This window comes from Ctenocephalides felis, unplaced genomic scaffold, assembly GCF_003426905.1.
Source record: "Ctenocephalides felis isolate EL2017-DRISC unplaced genomic scaffold, ASM342690v1 CF-g0.4_SCAFFOLD_03571, whole genome shotgun sequence".
NCBI lineage: Eukaryota > Metazoa > Arthropoda > Insecta > Siphonaptera > Pulicidae > Ctenocephalides > Ctenocephalides felis.
This window is the reverse complement of record NW_020539725.1, coordinates 32583350-32606272: the sequence shown is the minus strand read 5'-3', so window position 1 is coordinate 32606272 and position 22923 is coordinate 32583350. Positions and strand designations below refer to the sequence as shown.

The 22923-nt window shown below is 29.5% G+C and overlaps 1 protein-coding gene across 1 annotated transcript in view; it reads left to right on the top strand.

Moving 5' to 3' along the window:
* LOC113385928 (nose resistant to fluoxetine protein 6-like) overlaps positions 1-22923 on the top strand; it is a 55391-nt gene that overhangs the window by 17578 nt on the left and 14890 nt on the right. The window contains exons 4-9 of the mRNA XM_026623750.1: positions 787-971; positions 2312-2576; positions 7316-7777; positions 11688-11857; positions 18249-18425; positions 20668-20864. Of these exons, the coding sequence (XP_026479535.1) occupies positions 787-971; positions 2312-2576; positions 7316-7777; positions 11688-11857; positions 18249-18425; positions 20668-20864 (1456 nt within the window). The remainder of the gene's footprint in view (positions 1-786; positions 972-2311; positions 2577-7315; positions 7778-11687; positions 11858-18248; positions 18426-20667; positions 20865-22923) is intronic.

Below are 22923 nucleotides of genomic sequence, written 5' to 3'. Positions count from 1 at the left end.
CTGATAATTCTCAATAATGTCATTACTCGAATTTTTAATTACGGTGCGTGAAGTTCCAGCAGCTTGCATTAAGGCACGATGCCATGCACAACTAATTTTCTTAGCTATAAACCTTGCGGAGCCCGAGACCTTTCCAACTAATGCAAAATTGTCGAAATCGGTTCGTGCGTTCTGGAGTTATTTCGTCAGGAAGGAAAACCCGACTTATTTTTATATATATAGAAGATAATCTATTTGAAATGATTTAAAACAGTTATTGATTATTTTTATTGCTCGAATTTTTAATTACGGTGCGTGAAGTTCCAGCAGCTTGCATTAAGGCACGATGCCATGCACAACTAATTTTCTTAGCTATAAACCTTGCGGAGCCCGAGACCTTTCCAACTAATGCAAAATTGTCGAAATCGGTTCATGCGTTCTGGAGTTATTTCGTCAGGAAGGAAAACCCGACTTATTTTTATATATATAGAAGATAATCTATTTGAAATGATTTAAAACAGTTATTGATTATTTTTATTGCTCGAATTTTTAATTACGGTGCGTGAAGTTCCAGCAGCTTGCATTAAGGCACGATGCCATGCACAACTAATTTTCTTAGCTATAAACCTTGCGGAGCCCGAGACCTTTCCAACTAATGCAAAATTGTCGAAATCGGTTCGTGCGTTCTGGAGTTATTTCGTCAGGAAGGAAAACCCGACTTATTTTTATATATATAGAAGATATATAATTTTGTATATTTTGGATTTCATATCATATATTTTCTTTACATCTATTTTTCACTTTCAGTGGTTTTGGAGTAGCCACGTTGATACTGATGGGTATAGCATCTCTGTATGAAACGTACCTGATTCGACAGAAATCTTCTATGTTATTAAAAGATATAGAAATTCAGTCCAACAATAATACGTCAGCTGTTGGATCACAAGGATACCAGAAAACTAATAGCAAGTCCAGATATAAACCCACCATAGGTAAGAAAATTGATACACGAATCGAATATACTAGAGAATTTCTGTTTCCTTTGTAAACTTGTAGACTTCTACAATATTACTTGGCTAGCGATAATTCATCCCTTTCCCCGCAGTTAAATATAAATTTCTATTAGATTTAATTTTTTTAAACTCTTTTTTTTGTTAAATGAAATATATTTCACATATTGTGTTTAAACAAAATTAAAAATTGTTACAACAATCTGTATATTGTTCCAATTTTTAAGGTAAGTATTTTTTTAAATAGTAATGGTATTTTTTTCTTATCTTACCGATTTATTTTTTAAATTACTTCATCAAATTAAATGAAATTATTTAATAAGAAGGCCATGGTTAAATTTATATAAATTATTTTGAATGATTAAGTATAACAAATTGGGTAGGTTCAGTTATTTCTAAACTATTTTTTTTTTATTTTTTTTTATTTACAACTGTCCAGATAAGGACATTTAATAAATTTGATAAATTTACAATAGTCGGCCGAAAAGGGACATTGTATACTAAAAGGTCATGTTGGAAAAACAACTCAGCATTTGTTTTTCCATTCGATATAAAAACCACAATATTAGGATCACTCAAGTACCTCAAGAAGACCATGCGAAATATCTCGGTATATACCTCGACAGAAAACTTAAGTGGCGAACTCATATAAAAAAAGAGACAACAGCTTGAAATAAAAACCAAAAAGCGTTACTGGTTACTAGGAACTAAATCCAAACTAAGCTCATACAATAAGCTGCTTTTATATAAATCTTTATTCAAACCAATTTGGTGCTATGGTATACAATTGTGGGGCAGTGCTCATAAGACTAATATAGAAATAATACAGAAATTTCAAAACAATTTTTTGAAAATTGCCTTGGGCGCTCCAAAATATGTTTCCAACTGGTTAATTCATGTCGACACGAATACACCTACCATAAATAAAGTAATAACAAAAACAGCACAGAAGTATAGAAACAAGCTAATTAGTCACCCAAATTCATTAGCAAACTCCTTGATGACAGTTACTTCTAAACTAATCGTTTATATTTTTACATAGTCAGATTGAAAGATTTTAAATTATGTGTGAATTTTTCATATAATATTATTAATTTAAACAGAGATCAGAATTTGAGGACCCTATGTTATGTTGCACCGACATCAGACTGCTCGAAGGGTGTATCGAACTTTTGTTTGAGATCCCAGATATGTTTCGAAATTTTGTGTGTCAATAGATACTATTTGTAATGTGTCTTTTTTCAAGAAACTTACGATTGCAATTGTAATTTCAAATAGCAATAAACTACATTTGTTATTATTTACATATTTTATTTTTCCAGGTTTATGTTCGCGGTTATTGTTGGCCTTTTCTGTGCGATCCAATGGCCGTAAAGTGTTGGCGACCGATGCACCGCCACGTGACTCCATCGCCTGCATTCACGGATTGCGATTTTTATCGCTGGCCTGGATCATCATGGTTCATACCTACATGCAACTTTATGCAGTTGCTGATAATAAACGATTGAGGAATATCACCGAAAGAAATTATCTCTACCAGACAGTTGGAAATGCAACATTCTCCGTTGATACGTTTTTCTTCATCAGGTAAGTTATACACCATCTAATCTAACTTTCTTGTTGCAAACAACTGCTGAAGAATTCGAATCGCAAATATTCAAACATGCTATGTGTTTAAATATATTACCCCCTTTGCTATAACAAAACTCTTATTGTAAAGAGGTGAGTTGCATTTTGCCAAAATGCAACTTGCTGGTCATTTCCGCAATGTGTCTAACGGGTAGTACCGTCCTGGGGCAGGTACGTGAGTTGAGTTAAACTCTATATTTCGAGAAGAATAGTGTGAGACATTCCCCGTTGCCATTTCACGCCGCAGTGTCAAAAATGGGCATTTGCAAACATATTTTTTATCTATATTGAAAATGGACATAGCTACTGCACAATGTCTGATTGTTCAGAGCGGAGTTCGAACTCACGACCCTGTGAGCTTAACCATTACACTATGGAATACTCAAATTCAATATGTGAGTATGAAGTGATTTCATCCAACTGAAGTAAAAAATCAATATAAATACAATACTTTAACTAGACTTGTGTCAATTTATCTTGAAGCAAGTTGCATATACCTTTTTTATACATGTAAATAATCGACTTTATTAATAAAAATGGAGATTTAGCTATTAAGAAAAAAAGTCGAACTGTTTGTTTCAAAATTAAGTTTTCGCATGTATTAAAAACTAATCAATGCAATTATATTAACTATAGTGTGCAAACACGCTCAGGGCGCATCCCAATATTCCAAACAAAAATACCTTTTTATAATTCAATCATTTTAGTAGGCCTCTAATATTTCAGGATGTTCATTCAGATAAAACCCCCTGAAAACATTTAACATTAAATTGCGAAGAAACGGCTCGGCCAATTTATCACATTCTTATTAATATACTATCGCTATCATTATTATCAAAGTATTACTAGTATACTTTGTACTTGGGATAATATAGCATACGCAGTCACTTATCCCTTCATTTTCTTAGATTAACATTATTCCAAGCAAAATCTCGTCTTATACTACTCGTTAGGAACGGTATAAAAATTTATTTCTATTACTAGGTGTCGCTGTTTAAGTTTCTTTCATTAAATATTATATTAAGTTTCTTTTCTTCGCTAACGCAAAAAAGCTCGATTTACATTTTATCATTGGAAATACTATCTCACATCTCATTATGTATTCGCTGACTGCATCACCGTAAAATTTAATATCATTTGCAGTCACTGAAACCCAGGATTAAAGAAAATTCTTGGAACGACTCCTTTCTATTCAGATACATAGTCGCAAGTTCTTTTTCATCGACCATTAACGCGTGCGGTGGAAAATTCAATAGTGAGCCGAAGCCAAGTCAGGCTGAACTTTTTGTTGGGTATAGAAAGTTCTTATATTTCGTTTTCTTGAATAATTACGTATACCTTTAACTTTAGATATATGCCTTCACTGAACATTCTCATATTGGTTTACACTGTTGTATATCGATTTTGTATCAGATTTTTATGGCAATGCACATTGCTTTTATATGTATCTACTTCTATAATGATCAGAATGTTATTAACTGTGGTTGATAAATACACTTGTTATGGGGAAAAGACAAAATTTTATGTATTGATGAGTATTCTTGTCATGCGTATAAAACTTTCACCAATGCTTATTTAGTTTGCAATTTTTAGATAGAAAATAATATCTCAACTTACAGAAAATTTAGCATTAAGCTTAGTCGTATAAAATTGTGAACGGCATTTTACCTCAAGACAAAACTTCCACAGGTAACTGGTTGAATAAGATTTGAAAAATAATTGTACAAATTGGTTAAATATTTTTATAAACTTCTCAGAACCATTCAAGCCTTAAATATTCTAATTGCTTGAAACATATCTCTTTGGTTCGTTCTATTGTATAAACAATTGTCAAAATATTATCTAGACTCACCATTAAACGAAAATAATAGTAATGAAATATAATGTATTAAAATTGTTTAATAAATTTTGATTTAGTAATTTAGCCAATATTTAGAAATGAAACATTATGCATTGTGGTGAATATTATAAAAAATCTGATGTGCATCATTTAAAGTACTAATTTTTGAATGATCACCCATTTATTAGACATTTTTATCATAGATCGGCTTCATATTTCTACAAAAACTAGAAGACTTCGAGCATTTTCAATACATTAGAATTGGTTCATCCATCCTTCCTAATGGCAAATTCAAATATATTTATATAATTTATGCATATTTATGGCATAACTGGGTGTTTCAAAAATTACGATAATTTTTAATCATCGATGATACAATGAAAATTCATTCTATATCTAAGTAAACAAAAGCAGATTTTTAAACTAGAACATACATTTCTGTTATTCGTACTTCTGTTTATTTGTAATATATACCCACTTTTATTATTACATGATTGTTTATTTATGGTTATGCAGCCATGAGAAATATCGTTGATGTTCCGATGTTTATGATATTAAAATGCATCTATTCTCAGCGGGATTACACGATGAATTTCATCCCCTGGAAGTTTATGGAAAGCCATAAAAACAAGTTTTAGTAAATGTTTTTACAAAGTTTATATCAATAACTGATTATATTATACTCACATTTGTGAGTTAATAGTATAATATTATTCAACTAAATTAACATATTTAATAATATTTTCTAAGGCATAATCTGTATGCAATTGATTGCATACCTATATATTTTCTATTATTGGTTAGCTTTTTTTTCATTGAGGAAATTCAATTCAATTTAATTTTCGGAAACTATAATATTATTTTTTATTCATTTTTCTTAATTTAATTCGCTTGATCTTTTCTAAATGATTTAAACAAGCTTTGATTCATATGAAAATCTAATGACAAAAAAATTATGATACTTTGTGCAAAAATGTAATGAGCGGTGCACCACTATTTCATATATTTATGCCCGTGGTAAGTTCGGTCGATGGTTTCAATTTCATTTGATTGTTTCAAGTTCGGGTTTGATAGATACCACTCAATAGGATGTCATTTTCCACTTTCGTCTTCCTAAATTATGCGACCTCCATTACATTATTATATATTTAGATCTCCCAATTTGGATTCCAGGAAAGCGATCAGTCATGCGCTCAAGCGCGTCTTGATAAGATCGAATCAGACCTAAAATATACAAAACAAGCAAATCCACAGATTATTGTAATACATTCAACTGTGAAGCCTGAGAAAAGGGTTTAATATGTATCTCCCGAATCTGTACGAGGATTCTGCGCGAATTTTTCACATGAAGGAAAACGATTTATCCGAAGGAAAACGCCACTTTGTATTATCTTCCTCGTTTGATTTAGATGTCTGATATATTTCTCTTATCACATAAGGCTTTTCTTTGGATTTATAATGTAAGCTGAGGATGATTCGAAATTACATAGGACCCTGGTGTTCAAATCACTTACCTTGTTTGTAAAATATGTATTCTAGAGACTTAGTGTTGGCTTCAGTTTATTAGGCTGTACTCATGAGCGTTGTTTCTATAAATTTCTATCAAAGATGTATCTTATAAAGAAGTTTTAAATCTGAACACTTTCATTCACCATCAGTTGGTATGTCTAAAAACATGAATTGACATAGTTAAATTTTAATTATTTTATTAAGAGTTGTTTGAAGGAACGAGAGCGAGCTATGTATAAAAAAGTTTCGTACATTTTAACCCTTATAAATTTGTTAAGCCTGTATAACATTGATAGATGATTTTGCCATACATGTTGTTTTAAGTTTTATCTGTTTCTAGGTCGTTGAGCTTTGTCATTTGAACCTGGGATATAAAAAGTTTTTTGTTTGAAGAAGTAAAACTATATATATCACTAAACTATATATATTGCTAAACTGGTTGACTGGTAAATTCGAGGATATATAAAATGGTAGACAAGACTACTGGTAGATAGATGAATATGTAGACACATAAACAGGTTGACATGTTTATTGGTAGGCATGTAGAACGGGATGATAGGTACTTTGGTAAACACATACATTTTTTGACAAGTAAAATGGTGGATTGATAAACTGGTTGATAAGTAAATCGATAGACAGGTAAATTGGTAGACAGGTAAATTGGTAGACAGGTAAATTTATAGGCAGGTACATTTATAGACAGGTACATTTATAGACAGGTAAATTGATAGATAGGTAAATTGGTTGACATAATTGGTTAAACAGCTTAATTGGTTGGTAGCTGAATTGGTAGACTGATAAACAGATTGACAGGTATATTGGTGGATATATTGGTGAACAGGTATATCGGTGGACAGATAATCTGATGAGCAGGTAAATAGGATATTTTAGTGTTTGGACTTTGGTCGACAGGTTCGCCAAAGCAGCACATCCTATTTCAACAATTCTGAAGACATTCTTCATTGTTAAGTACTCGCGTTGATTAGATTTATGCAACTTTGACCGATCTCAAAGCTTTTTTTTGTAATTAGTAAAACGTGTAAGTTTAGGAGGTTGAGCTGTTACCTCTAGATTTTAGTTTAACATATTCCCTGCTAACCTCTTGTTGCTAAACTATGTATTCGTTTAATATTAAATAAAACCAGAAAATGTTAGCTGGAAAAACTGTACCAGAACAGAATAAAATAGTGGCTATTGACAACGAATCTCACTGAATATGAGTGCGCAGCAGTAAATGTGTTAGAATTTTGTAGTATTTAATTAAAGACTATTATCAAGCATATAGATTATAAAACAGACATTATATTCAAGCTTCAATTATCATTAACAGACTTTTATTATATTTCAGTGGTCTTCTGTTGACGATTCTTTACTACCGGACGTACTCTCCAAAGAACGGCAGCAACCCGAGTGTTTCCAAGAATTCTTCCTGCCATCAAGTCAGCCAAGTGACTTCAACACCATCTTCCGTCACAAACGCTCCAATATCTACCAACAGCAAATCTAGCACACTTCGAAACCACGCTCTCCGTTTCTTCGTGATGCTTCTGTATCGAGTTTTGAGATTAACCCCGGCTTATTTGTTCGTGATCGGAGTTAACGAAGTCATGATGAGGTACACATTCAATAATAGCGTCTTCGAACCCGGAATCGAGGATCACATCACTTGCAATTTGTACTGGTGGCGTAATATACTGTACGTGAACAATCTGTATCCTCAGAAAGAGATGTGCATGGTTTGGTCCTGGTACATGGCGAATGATACACAGTTCTACATTATCGGAGTCTTGATGTTGCTATTCTCGTTCAAGTACGTAATAAATTCTAAATTGATTTTAAATGATAATGGCATTTGCGTAGATTTCTTGGTTAGATCTCATATTTTAATTTATGTTACTGATATTGAGAAGATTGATTTCATATAAAATGATAAGTCAATGTTATTTTTAAATAATTCAACATTATATCATTTTATACATAATTAATATCTATATATATATATATATATATATATATATATAAGGGTGGTCCTTAGAATGGTCATTTTCGAATTTCCATACTCACAGGGGCTCAAATGGTTCCAAATTGATAAAAAACAATTCTCTGGAAGTTTTAGCTCCTAATATTAACGTTTAGATAGAGCGCAATTCAATCAAAGTTTTGTGTGGAAATAGCATGGAAAAATTTTCAAAAACTTTAAAAATGTTTTATAAATGTAATTTAGCGAACAAATGAATGAATAAAACTTATTCATTTGTCGCTAAGTTATACCTAAAACATTTTTTTTAATTTTTCAAAATTTTTTCCATGTTCTTTCCATACGAAGTTCGATTGAATTGCGCTTTATCTAAACGTTAATATTAAGTAAAACTTTCAGAGAATTGTTTTTTATCAATTTGGAACCATTTGAGCCCCTGGGAGCTAGGAAATGCGAAAATGGCCATTTTAAGGACCACGGACCAAGGACCATATATATATATATATATATATATATATATATATATATATATATATATATATACATAATATTATGGTTTTTGATACGAGCGTCTACGATGACTCTCTACGAGATGTGTCGTCGATTGTCACCTATAGACGACACCCGCTGTGAAAATTTTTTTTCAATATTTATCGTTCTGAGTTAATAATTCAATTTTGAGAATTTTAATTTGTTATCGTGGTTTTTAGTTATTAGCATCCTGTAGATTATAGTAATAATCTCCTAATCAAAAATGAAATTTTGTATGTTTCTTCACGTTTCCCAGCCCTCTGAACATTTTGGAAAACTTTAGAAAAAAATGATGTATGAGTGTGTGTGTATGTATATGCTAATACATATTACAAGTTTTTGCCGACGGTTTTGAAAGCACGTATTAACCGATATTTTAAAAGCAGTTTTTAATTTTTAAATGCATTTTTATCCATAATAATTAAATAATCTGAAAATTAGCCAGTAAAAATTGTGTGTTTTGCTGGCTAGTCTAAATAGACTCTCGATCGTCTAAATAATTTATTGGAATAATCACGTGCTTTTATTATCATCAGCATCAATATTTAAGTTGATGCATAAGAAAAATTGTACTGTTGTGATATCAAAAAAAAACTAATCTAATTTTTAAAAGAGCATTTAAAAAAATTGCTCATAAGAAGTTTCTATTATATTTTTTACTACTCTGTGATATGGTAACAGTAATAACTTTAGTTACGACTGTTCCAACTTTCTCTGGCAAAATTGTATTTTGTCTAATTACTAGAGCGTTCATAATTATGAAGAAATTGTCGCATACCCTCATACTGTTTCAAAGCGTTATTTTTCGCAGCTAATTAGTTGTGTGAGTTTGTATATACTTTTGGCATGATTACTAACTTCAGCATTTTAGTCAAAGCTTTGAATTACTAGTGTGTGTTTATTTATTTAGCTATTTGCTAGTTGTTTGCCCGAATTCCAGTTACCTTATATTTGTGGTGATGTTGGCACAAATATTTACTGATGTATTTTAATTTCTTTTTTAAGTAAATTGTTATAGATATATAATCTTATCACATCATTCTATTTTAAAAGGCTTTGATAAAATCAACTATGCAGCGAATAAAGCTTCATTGTATTCAAATGTTTTAAATCTTGTATCAAAAGGAGCAATCATTTTGCCCCTAAAAGTTGCTTTCCTTGTAACATTGAGCATATTTTATTATTGAACTCCCAGTGTAGCCGACTCACAAGACTCATAGGGTTGATATTTTTATCTTTTACCATCGGATTAATATAAAATGCGCAATGAATTTGTTCCCACAGCCCTACAATATGCAAATACAAAATTCAATATTGATTAAAAAGTTTATTCGTTCATACCATCACACATATAACTTAATCATGCAGACAGAAAATCATAAATTATTCAACACTTAAAACCCTCTGATGAAGTATAAATTAAAAAAATACACAAACTTTTTATTAAATGAAAAACATGAATTCATCCATAAAACGGGGCGCGTTCCTTTGATATTATGTATGTGCCGGACGAAAATTGAAATTTAATTTCAAGCGATATCAAATAACGTAGCTACTCCAACTTTATGTACATTATGCACGAATAACTTTAAATGAAAGTCTGGGAATATTAAATATGGAAAACTCAGATCGATTTGTACATATATGTTTCATATTTATACAACATTAATACACCCGCGGAAATAATTTTGCTTGTCAATAAAGTGAATTTGAAGTAGATCAGCTCTTATCCAGTGGAATATGGTATCCAAATATTTAAATTTTTGGGTACTATAAATAAAGAATAGGGTAGAACAAAATTTAAGGGTCCGCGGGTAAAAAGGTCTACCACTAATATCTCAAAAACAAGTAAAGTTAAAAATTTTATAACGTTATTTGAAAGTAGAGGGAAAAAATGTACAACTATTTATCACCTTGATTCTTACGATGTTGCTATTGGGAGATTAGAGACAAGGTTTGAAAATCCATAACAAAAGTATTTTCTTTCGTTGGTAAATTTATGGCTATGAGCTATGTTGTTTAGTTTACGAGATCTTAATATAATTTTAAAGTCTATGTTATTTATATTTTTCAAAAGATGTATTGTTATTTTAGATAAATTCAACAGTTTTCTTATATAACCTTTATAAAAATTTAGACATGAGTGGGGTAAAAAGAACCAACTGAACCATTGCCCTGCCAAATGGTACACGGTAAATGATGCGACGGAATGTTATCAAAAGCCAATTAGCACGATTCTAAGCTGTAATCTTTCAAGTTTCAGTTTTAAAATTTTGGAATAATTCCGAGTTGTAAGCTAAATCGTAGATAAAAATTACACTTTTTTCGTAATTATTCTCCTTTTCAACATCTCATTTTCAATTGTATGTTATTAGTTACCTTAATTACCTTTATAAAACTTTTTATCATAGAGCATTTATTAAATCGGTAAAAAATGTTAATAAAACCATTGTATTGCCTTTTTTCCATATGGAACAATAACAACAGTTTGCCTGGAATAAATTTTGGAGTAATCTGAACTTATTATTCCAGTTGTATAACCTAATAAATTAAATTTTACTAGACCAAAAATATATTTCTAAAAAAACTCATATGGTCAATTAACAATTATTAACATTAAAACAATCTCGCCTTAATGAGAAAAAATAGTGTCACATAATTAATATAAAATTTATCTATATGATACAACATTCTCAATTTTTCATAGATCTATATCATCCATATGGCATATATTAATCAATATTATTTGTAATTATAGAGGTAATTAACTAATTCTCTAAAATATTTTTGAATTTTGTCTAACTTATGTAAAATGCATATCTTTTACCACACAAATTTGCAAAATGTTTAATATTTATTAAACATTAAAAGTTTTTTATTAAACTTAATCCAAAATCCAAACTCATTTTAAAATTTGGTCACCCATTGACCTATAATTTTTTTCTGTGTAAGTATGACAAGTGAAGCTTATGTGATATTTTATAATTTACAAATATTTTGTTAGATTGATCAAAATGATTAAATTCAGTTAAAAATTATTAAAATCTCTATGTGGGGTTTCTGCAATATTGTGTTTTCATTCAATTTGTGAGATTAGATTTGAGAAAAATTGTTTAATTTGAGAAAAAATCAATATAAATGTTGAAAAGAAATTATATAAATTTATAATTATTTTATCATATAATAATTTTGTATTATTCCTTTTTACCAGGTATTTCAAGTATGTAGTAGCCACATTGCTCGTGTTCCTCGTCTCATCCTGGGTGACCACCGCCTACGTGTCGATCTGGTTCCAGTACACTGCCAAAATTTCAGCTCCGTTTGAGATGTTTGATCCTTTGTACGACAAACCATGGTCCAGAATCGGTCCTTACTTGATAGGTAAGAGGATTACCAAATTAAATATTCAACGGTTCATTACGACGGACGCTTGGACGCTATCTTAACTGATAATACGACCGTTGGGTTTGTTAATTTTAGAAATACGAGCAAATAGTACAAGAGATGTAAATGGAGGGTATTTATAGAAGGATTTCATCTCTTTGTCTTTGTACGATTTATAAGATAACGATTATCGTATTATGATTAATTTATATCTTTTAGTCATTTTGTTTTGAGTTTGAATATACTTGAAGTTTATTTTTGGGAAACCAGGGGTAGAACAATTACTAAGCATTTTGTTAACTCAACAATGTTAGAAATATTTGGAAAAAATATATTACAACAACATACATATTTTATAAATATTTCAAATATATAATGTATTGGTGTATAATATTTTTATCATACATAATATTTTAAATTGTTTGATTTTTCTACAATTATTAGTATCATATTATTATCATTGCAGCATTTATAAAATTATAATAATATTTACTAAAATTTATTAAACTCATGATTTTCAAAGCCATTCGACAAAACTCGAAGAAAGCTCAAGCTTGTTATTTTTGCAAGACTATCGCCTCGGCCGTTTATTTAGAATTAGCAGAAAAATGCAATTTTTTTGTCCACATTTTTGCAAAAATCTAGAACCAATTTTGAAAATTTAAAAGCCTTTTGAAAGATATTACTTGAGAGTTTGGACAAGTAAATTTGATTTTACACGTTGGACGACAGTTTAAGTTTAAAAGAATTTAATTTTAAATTCGCTGTAATATCCGTAATTTGATTAAACACCATTTATAAGGGTAGTCAGATTACCATATTTTAATCGCTATAATATATATATATATATAATATAATATGAATGCTATACCATCTACGTCAAGTATTACACTTCTATTTTACGCAAGGTGCTTTCCCAAACTAATTGTTGACTACGGAAAAAGATAATATGAAAATACCTAAAGAATCAGTTAACCATCACCTTGACATGTATAATAATTACAAAACGTTGGATTGTATAAAGTTTAATTCAAAATAATTGACTTTCAAATTTGAATGCTGTAGCATTCACGTTTCGTATGCGTTTCATTTAGCTTTATGTTCATTCTGTTTTTTGTCTGAATTTGTTTATTTCTAGTATAATACAGATTTTGAATAATTTCACTACAAAAACATACTGTGACTTTGACAATGAATACAAAACTAAATGATGTTCACCACATTTTATGTTTTTTCTCAATAATTATATAATATTACATGGAAGTGCAAAATTTACCCTGCATACATTCATTAGTAACGATAGAATAAGTATTTGATGTAGGTATTATTGTATCATTAGAAAATGGCCAATGTAGAAAGATTATGTGATCAATAAATAATTAGAAAAAATATTGTATTATATATAAGCAAGATAATACAATACCAATAAACTAAAAATTCGAATATTTCAAAAAAATTCCAATTAACAAGGTAATTTTTTTGAATCCGTTCTAAATTGCATCAAACACCTGATAAATGCGTAATCACCTCTGCTTCAATTTATTTTGTTAAATGTATCATAAATACAGCTTTAAAACATAATGGTATCGTAACCAACAGATTAATTTAAAATCATAAATTCGTGTGCGAAACCATCATTAATATACGTCCCATGGTCGCATAACCTTACATCAATCAAGCGCTGTTTATTTTTCAAGGGTACATTTTGTTTGAATGATAACGTAAGCGAAGTGTCCCAGCATAGGCGGAAAAACTGAATGATGTATCGGTCGCGGCGTTCCGCAAAAAAACTTTTTTCGCCCATTTGCGTAATGAAATCTGAAACTGTGAATATATGACATTAGATTAAAATTTATCGCTTTGTTTTAAAATGGAAGCTTTTTTAATTAGATTAGATATAAAATAGGCACGTTTTTTTGTATATTTGAAATAAACCAAGTGATCTATCAAAATGAAAATCAACTATCGAACTATGCTCTGTTAATTCCTAATTATGGAAGTGTGATTTTTAACTTCCCGTAGGGTAAATCACAGTGATCGCAAAAAAATCGCAAATGAAAACTTTTATATATCTTTACGTTTCAGAGGTTTCTGAATATGTCGGCATACCTAAAAAATGGATGTATGTGTGTGTGACGTGTGTGTGTGCGGATACAAATTTAAATAATTCAACGGATTTAAATAATTCGAAAAACTTTTGATTCCTACTGATAAGGAGAGGTGCTGATTAGTTTTTGGCAAAGACAGGTCTAGCCGTTTTGGAGATATGGGGCAAAAATTGCCCAACGCAGCGTCCGATTTAAATAATTCAAAAAAACATTTTAATTGTATTGATGAAATGAACAACTGGTAAAATTTTTGTGAAGGCAGGTTAAGCGTCTCTGGAGATCCAAATAAAAAAGTAAAAAATAATGCCAATTGGCAGTCAAAAATAAGCATTAGACATATGATTTATGTATATTGTATTATCAGATATTTTATAAAAATTATAATAATAAGTATAAATTTTGTGTACATTTATATGGGTTTCGCACCAAATTTTACACGTTACGCGCTTTGATATTTCGACTCCAAACTAGTTATGCAGCTCGATTGCTTAAAAAAATGTTAACAATAAAATGCAAACAAAATCAAAATATAAAAAAATATAGATATTCAAAAAAGTCAATTTTTTTCAAAAATCTCAAAGTTTAGCAAAGTTTTTTTTATAATTTTATTTTTCGGTACGGGAAGTTCCTGCTATTTGCCTTATGGCACGATGCCATGCACCACTAGTTTTTGTAATTATGAGGAAATATTGTATTATTTGTTGATGGATAACATGGTCTTAATAAACATCTTTAAATATTTTAGACTTTCCCGAAACAGTTTATCAGAAGTTAAGAATAAAGAGATTGGTACATGTCTAATACTTAATAAGTTGGTTGTGCTAAAATTATTATTGTATTTTGATTGTCATATACAAATAAATTCAAATCCTCTGTTTAAAGTTTGAGACTTCTAGGTTAATAAATTTTCTTTATTATTAATTCTGCATATCATTTATTGAATATTTTCTAGTAATTAATTATGTTTGAGCATGATATAATAAATGCGACCTACATCAATTTAGTCACGTAATGATCACAGAGAAGCCTCATATAAAAAAGCAATATTCTATAAATCAGTGTAGCATTTTCTGCTGATGAAGATTAATGGAGCAGTTTTAAAAAATAACCGGGATCAATGTTTAAAAGCGATATCATTAAGTATTTTTTACGATTTTAAATTGCTGATGTCATTCTTTTCAAAAATGTTAATTGAAAAGTTTCTAAACTTTTCTGACGCAGATTTGCTTTATAATTAATTATATTAAAATTATTGTTATATAATGTTCTTCTATAAAAATTAATCATTAACGTAATTGAACACTTAAAGTTTTTAAGCATGAAGTTTTCAAAACACATTTTATGAGAAATATTGTTAATTAGTTCATATTAAAATTAGCTAAAATTGACGTATTTTCAACACACTTCCAGTTAGTCCGATTTATATTTTGTAGCAGTAAACTAATAATAATATTTGTAAGTAATTTGTATAAAATTGCAAGTAATATAGTCTTTGAATACCTAATGCTCGTTTTTGTAGCTTTCTCTTCATGTAGTTGATATAGTTTATAAATACTTTTGCTGTTTTATGTACTAGCTATAAATTTTTAAAATATCCCAAAGGAGTCGTTTATTTAACGCCTTCGCGATCGTACTACATCGGTTTGTGGCTGACACGTTTTTTTCAATAATATATCTTAAAAAAGTATTTAAATTTGCATAAAATGTATATTTACGTATACTAAATGGCAAGCTTCCTATATACTAAAAGACTATTATTCTTTAAATGTACCTCAAAGAAGTAAATATGATTTAGCTTGCAAATGGGACATGAAACTTGAAACCTTGTAATGTAATTCTGTCGTTGCAACGTACGTACTAACGAGTTTCGTGACTGTTCTCTTGGAGAACTTACAATGATAAATTTTGCTTGAAGGTGGTAGTATTTCAACATACATTTATGTTACTCATATTATTTAGGAAATAATTTATTAAAATAACTACAACTATATACACATAACACCTTCGTTTCTCAATTCATTTATTTCCATTATTTAGACATCGTTCAAATATTCTGATATTTGATGTATTGTTTTCAAGCCATGATTAAAAAGAATAATTACAGAAAAAATTAATTTGTTCAAAAGTTACATTTCTCCAAATCTTACATTAGTTTTTTTATAATATTTTTATTTCAAAACAATAACTGTATGTTTATTTCTATTTACTCATAAAAAATAATAAAAATATGGTCGATTTAATACATCCATAAGTAAAAATATTTTGTGACCGTAATATTATATATTATTATATATTAGTAGTGCACAAATAGTGCTTATGTTTTTAGTTTACATTATCTCAGATTATCTTCAACTTATTCAGAGAATTTTATTTTACTTATATTCATTAATAACATAGTTTTAATTATAAAGATAGTTATGAAGACAAGAATAAAACATCTATACATCCACAAACGTTATAATTTATGCAATTCACTCACAAATATAGTTTTTGTTATTTATTAAGTCAAATATACTGATTAGGTAAACTAAAATATATCGAGAATGAAGCTCCTAAATACGAGTTCTGTTCAAAAAGTACCCGGAATTTTCGTTTTTTCAAAAAAATATTTATTTATTCGTCTACATTAATGTGGTCCCCTTCAAAGTAGTCCCCCCCAGATATAATACACTTATGCCAGCGTTTTTTCCAATTTTCGAAGCACCCTTGATATTCACTTTTTGATATGTCCTTGAGCACTCTCAGTGATTCGGCCTTTATTTCTTCAATCGAGGAAAACCGCCGTCCTTTAATGGGTCTCTTCAACTTTGGGAATAGGAAAAAGTCACACGGAGCCATATCTGGTGAATATGGAGGTTGGGGCATGACTACGGTATTGTTTTTGGCCAAAAAATTACGAACAAGCAACGACGAGTGAGCAGGTGCGTTATCGTGGTGCAACAGCCATGAATTGTTTTTCCATAAATCGGAGCGTTTTTTTCGGATTGCTTCACGCAAACGTCGCATCACTTCAAGGTAATACTCCTTATTAACCGTACGACCTTGTGGTAAGAACTCTTGATGCACTATGCCGTTATAATCAAAGAAAACAGTAAGCAAAACCTTGACATTCGATCGAACTTGACGTGCTTTTTTCGGTCTTGGCTCACCTGGGCTCTTCCATTGGGACGATTGGGCTTTGGTTTCGACATCATAACCGTACACCCATGTTTCATCACCAGTTATGACCCTTTCAAGCAAACTTGGATCGTTGTTGACGTCATTTAACAGCTCTTGAGCGATGTTCATGCGATTGCTTTTTTGGTCAAAATTTAGCAGTTTTGGAATGAATTTTGCTGCCACTCGTTTCATGCCCAAAACATTTGAAAAAATGTTATGACATGAGCCAATTGATATGCCAACTTCATCAGCAACTTCTCTAATTGTGATTCGGCGATCATTCATAACTATTTTTTCCACTTCTTTCACATTTTCATCGTTTGTTGACGTGCTGGGTCGACCGGAGCGTTCGTCATCTTCAACGTCTTCGCGGCCATCTTGGAAACGCTTATACCACTCGTAAACACTTATTTTTTTCATAGCAGACTCACCATAGGCTTTTTGTAACATTTCACACACTTTGTTACACTTTATTTCATTTTTTACGCAAAATTTAATACAAATTCTTTGACTTTTCAATTCTTCCATTGTAAAAATCGCCGAGCTCAGAAAAACACGTCGAACCTTAGCGACTACCACAGACAAAGTAAACAGTGAATATAGCTGAAAATTGCATCATACTTTAGGGGCATGTATACCAACACAATAAAAAAAAATTTGACAATCAGACACTCCAGACCCGCGAAATTTAAAAATTCCGGGTACTTTTTGAACACACCTCGTATATCGTAAAATCAAGCACAAAAAATCGAGAGGTTGGGAACAACCTATTTTAATATATTTATAAAAAGAAATCAAGACGTGTAAGATACTATTCAAAGTATGTGTCTTGCAAAAATATACAGGAGCAGCAAGCTATTAAAAGTAGTACAACACAATATTATTGTAAAATTTCCTTTTATTACTAACCTCCTTTATTACATTGGTACTCAGAATATATCTCGAATAATCTTCATATAATGAAACATAATATATTCTCCATATTTTATTTTTTATGAAATGATATCATTATTATACGTCATCATTGAAAATATGGAATATATAGGTATAATACTAAATGCAAATATTTTATTTCAATTTAATTGCAATTAAAAATATTCTAAATTTCTATATATTCTCAGGTATGTGCACCGGTTGGCTTTTACATCGCATCCAAAATCGTCTCATTTTGCCGGCATGGGCAGTAGTACTCGGCTGGACTTGTTCCTTGGCCATTATGTGGAGTTTAGTCTACGGAATGCTCTACGGAAGCCTCAGCGTAGCAGCTACTGCGGCCTACGTCAGTATTGGACATACCGGTAAGTTTAGCTTTAAAATGATTACTTTGAATTTGTTTTGATAACCTTATGATTTTTTTTAATTTTTGAAATAGTGAAAACTCTTTCGTGGTGTGAGTAACAATTACAATTCATATATTTTTGTGAAGTTTTTCAAAATAATCCAGCCTTGAAACATTTGTAAACTTTTTTTATATACAAATATGAATAACGTTAATAAATTATATACATTTTTACGCTATTTTACGCTGCTACGAGAATAAAGTAGTAGAACTTCATTCCAGTCATGGTCTTAAATTTATAGTTATTAGAAAATTTGTTACCATTATAAAGCTGTATATATTAATGAGTAAATTCTAATTTTCTCATTTTTAGTACACTAACGATTAAAAGCATTTATTAAATTCTAAAAATAATTTAAGTTCATTTTGTTATTGCCCTTTTATAATAAACCTTGCTTTTCAATTTATAGTGTATATAGTTTTTTCTGAGTAATTTATATTTTTTGTTGCATTGATTCTCAACATAATATAAATCAAACTAATTTTTGAAAAGTCTGATTCAAATGAATATTAAACTCTTTGCATAACTACTTTCTTGTCAAACTAACTAATATAAAAAAGCTAACTTAATTATTTGTGACAATAACGCAATAAAATTCAAAAATCAACTTACAAAATATAAAAATAACTGACTTTTTCCTGTTTGAATATGCTACGATCATAATATTGAATGCAAGGCTTAAAGTCGCAAACGTCTTGAAGCACTAAAATATTACATAATCTGATTTAAATGGAAGAATTAGTGAGCTACCGGGCGTGTTATTTAATTTAAGAGGATTTTGTGCTAATTGAATTGCTTTATTCAAAATATAAAACAAGCTGCGCAAAGAAAAACCGGTTCCCTTTTTTGTACAAATAAAAGAAAAGGCCATTATGCCGTTAAGCAGAGTAACAAAATAAATTATAACACAAAACATGTTTTGATTGAATTACGTGCACTTTACCTAATAACATAAAACATCACTAGTTTTTTAAAATAATATATTTTTATCGTGTGTAAAATATGACATATTTTAAAGAGTCAATTTCAATGAATGATACTAACATAAAAAAATAAAAAAAATGAAAACAAATAAATAGTAAAAAAATAAAAATGAATGAAAGCATTCCTTAGATAAAATTCATACATATAAAATTTATTATTAAAGTACATCTATCCTAAATTGGAAATATCAACACATTGCACTCTTTTTATCATATGTTCAATAGTCTTGACAATCTCATTTTAAAAGCTTTTCGAGACTAGCTCTGTCTTCATCAGTTTAATTAGTATAATTTAATTATAAAAATGAATACTTATGTGATATATTTGTCTTAAAAATCGTGCTCTGTATTTATTTTTCTAAATCATTAATAGTAAAACTGATTCTTATCGAGAGTATAACTTTAAGATATATATTTTTATTTGCAAAGGCATAATCTAATTTATATATAATAGTGAACAAATCTCGAATCTGTTTGCTACAAATGAAGTATGTAGTTGTTTATTTATATACATATACGTAAGCTAAATTATACAGCGAAAAATCATGGATAGACTAAGGGAGCGGTTTCCAGCCTTTTGTACCACATCGCTTTTTTTAAAAAAAATTTTGCGTTTCCCTTAAATTTACTAATATTCTAATTTTATAAATACTTTACTTACATTGTAATTTATTTATCAGGCTATAAATAAATATAAAATATTATGTTAAAATATAATAAAAAATGACCATTTAATCACTAATTTTTTTATATCGTTTCAACATTTGGTTAATTTTTTGAAAACAGCAGTACCCCCTCTTGCAATAGTTTGGCGCTCTATCAAGGCGCGCGCCTCATAGGTTAAAAACCACAGGAAAAAGGCTTCTATTTATTTTGCCACTATTGATACATTGTTATTTATGCTGTTTATGTCACTAGTACAATAATGTGCACCATCAGATTTTTTTAATGAAAAAATACGTAGGACGATTAATCCTTTGATTAACAACGTGCAAGCAGATAGCTTATCTATTAAAAAAAACTTTATCATATGTAAGAATTCAAGCATTCAGGATAGAATGTTGACTACAGCCACTACAGCTTTTCTTAAATGGGTCCTATTATAAAACCAAGATAAACCTGTTCAAGCTCAAATGCATTTTCATTTCGATAATCCTAATAGTTTCTACTAATTCTATTCGATATAATTTTAATCGATGAAACACTTTCTCTCGTAGCCTGGGGCGTATCTCTGGCGTGGATTACGGTCGCGTGTCACACCGGCTACGGCGGCATCGTAGCAAAAGTTCTATCGTACCGTGGAGCTTTGCCACTGAGCAGACTGACGTACTGCGCCTATCTGGTTCACCCTATGATTATGATGATATCCAGCTTTCAATTGGATGGACCATTTCACTTGCACAATGGAATTGTGGTAAGTTGATACTATGATTTAGGGAAAGATTTTTTCGTAAAAACGACCAATGTTATGGTAAGGCTATGTCACGTAGCGTTTCTGATATAAATTGGTACTAAAACAGTCAAAATTAATTAACTAATAATTAACTAATGCTTATAATAAACTGTAATTTTGATGAATTAATCTTATTTATTTAACAAATAAATAATGCTTCAATAACAATAACAATATTGGCAATGTATCTTTTCGTATTCATGGCTCACTATAAATAAGCTGCAAATATCCAACTATAATAAAAACTTAAATTTACTAATTTAGGCAATTATATATACACTATTACTTTACTTATTGTTCAACACTTTTTGAAACAATCTATTTGTATGGCACGATTTGTTCAATATTAAACTGGTATAATTTTGTTGATTATTCAACACATATATTAATTCGTTAGTCAAATTTGGACAATAATATCTATTAATAAATATCTATTTCGAACAGCATGTTTTTCTAAGATATATTTCTAAGATGTTATTATGACACATCAGAAGGATGTAGGTTTAATAAGATTCTTTTTTATATTAGTGCGTTTTCTAGGTTAGGTTTTATATCTAAAACGACTAACCGCTCAGCAACCACGTAGCATGTTGAAAGTACAATTTTATATGAGAAATGCTACGTCTGCTGGTGAATATTTCTGACAAAATACCAGATATACAGTGTTATCTCAGTTAAAAACATTCCGATCAAAATTATATTTTGCATTGATTGAATAATGTAGCCATTAATTTATAAAATCCATTTCACAAATATTTGAATATTTTCAATTTTACAACGTTACTACCTACGAAATTGATAAATTGAGACAAGTCCTAAGAAATCGTTAAATTTTCCAAACGTCTCAAGTAAAGTTAAGAGGGCAAAGTTTGAAATTTTATTTAAAATATATTAATTAGTTTTAGAATGTTGAAATTTCAATATATTATGCCTAAGTATATGTACTATGATAAAGAATACTAAAATCTGCATACTTTCTTAGAAAGATTTGAGATATTGACAATTATACGATAAAAGTAAAGTGAAGGACAAACACAACTTTTAATTTTTTTAAATTAAAATTAAGGTTATTATACCTGTTTGCTTAAGGTCGTCCTTAATTTTATCCGGCCTATGGCGTAAAAAAGACCAGTCACATATTTTGAAGAACCACAAAAAAACACATTCTACAATGATGAATTAGCTCGGAGTTTTACTTTCAGTTTCAAATAGTTGTTTGTTTGATATATGATGTTTTTGTTGTATAATTGGTGTGATTTTTTCACAATATAATTGCTAAAATTTAAATTGCATAATTGAGCCCCATTTTCCATATTAATAATAGCAAAAAATTACTATATATGAGCATTTAAAATGATGAACTGTAGGAGAAAATCTTAGTTCGTTATTTGAACACTTTGCTGAACTTAATAATAATCTGTAATTTTATTGAATTAATCTTTATCTATTCAAAAGTAAATATTGCTTCAGTAACAATAACAGTATTGGCAATGTATTTTTCGTAATGCTTGGATCGTTATGAATAAATTGCAATATTCAACTGCGAATAAAACTTAAATTTACTAATTTTGCGATTATATATAACACTATTACTTTACTTATTTTCAACAAACAAACAATCTAATTTGTTTATGGCACCATTTGTTCAATATTGAACTGGTATAAAATTCGTGGATTATTCAACACATATAAAATTCGTTAGTCAAATTTGGCAATAATATCTATTAACTAAATCTTCTTCATCATTAATTATAATAAGTATTATGTATCTATATTTTGATCATATATATTATGATGTGTCGTATTCTTCTCATAATCATTTTAATACAGTTTTGCTTTTATTACAAGCTTACATTTTCGAGCTAAGATATAAAACTTTTTGTTACATTTACTGCTAGTTTATGTAAGTTTTTATTAACGTACATTTACCTATGCACTGGATAAGGGATATATACTCGGGAAAATTTATGATCTGTCACAACATAAACACGAATTGAATAATTTTTAGTTCAATAGTTTT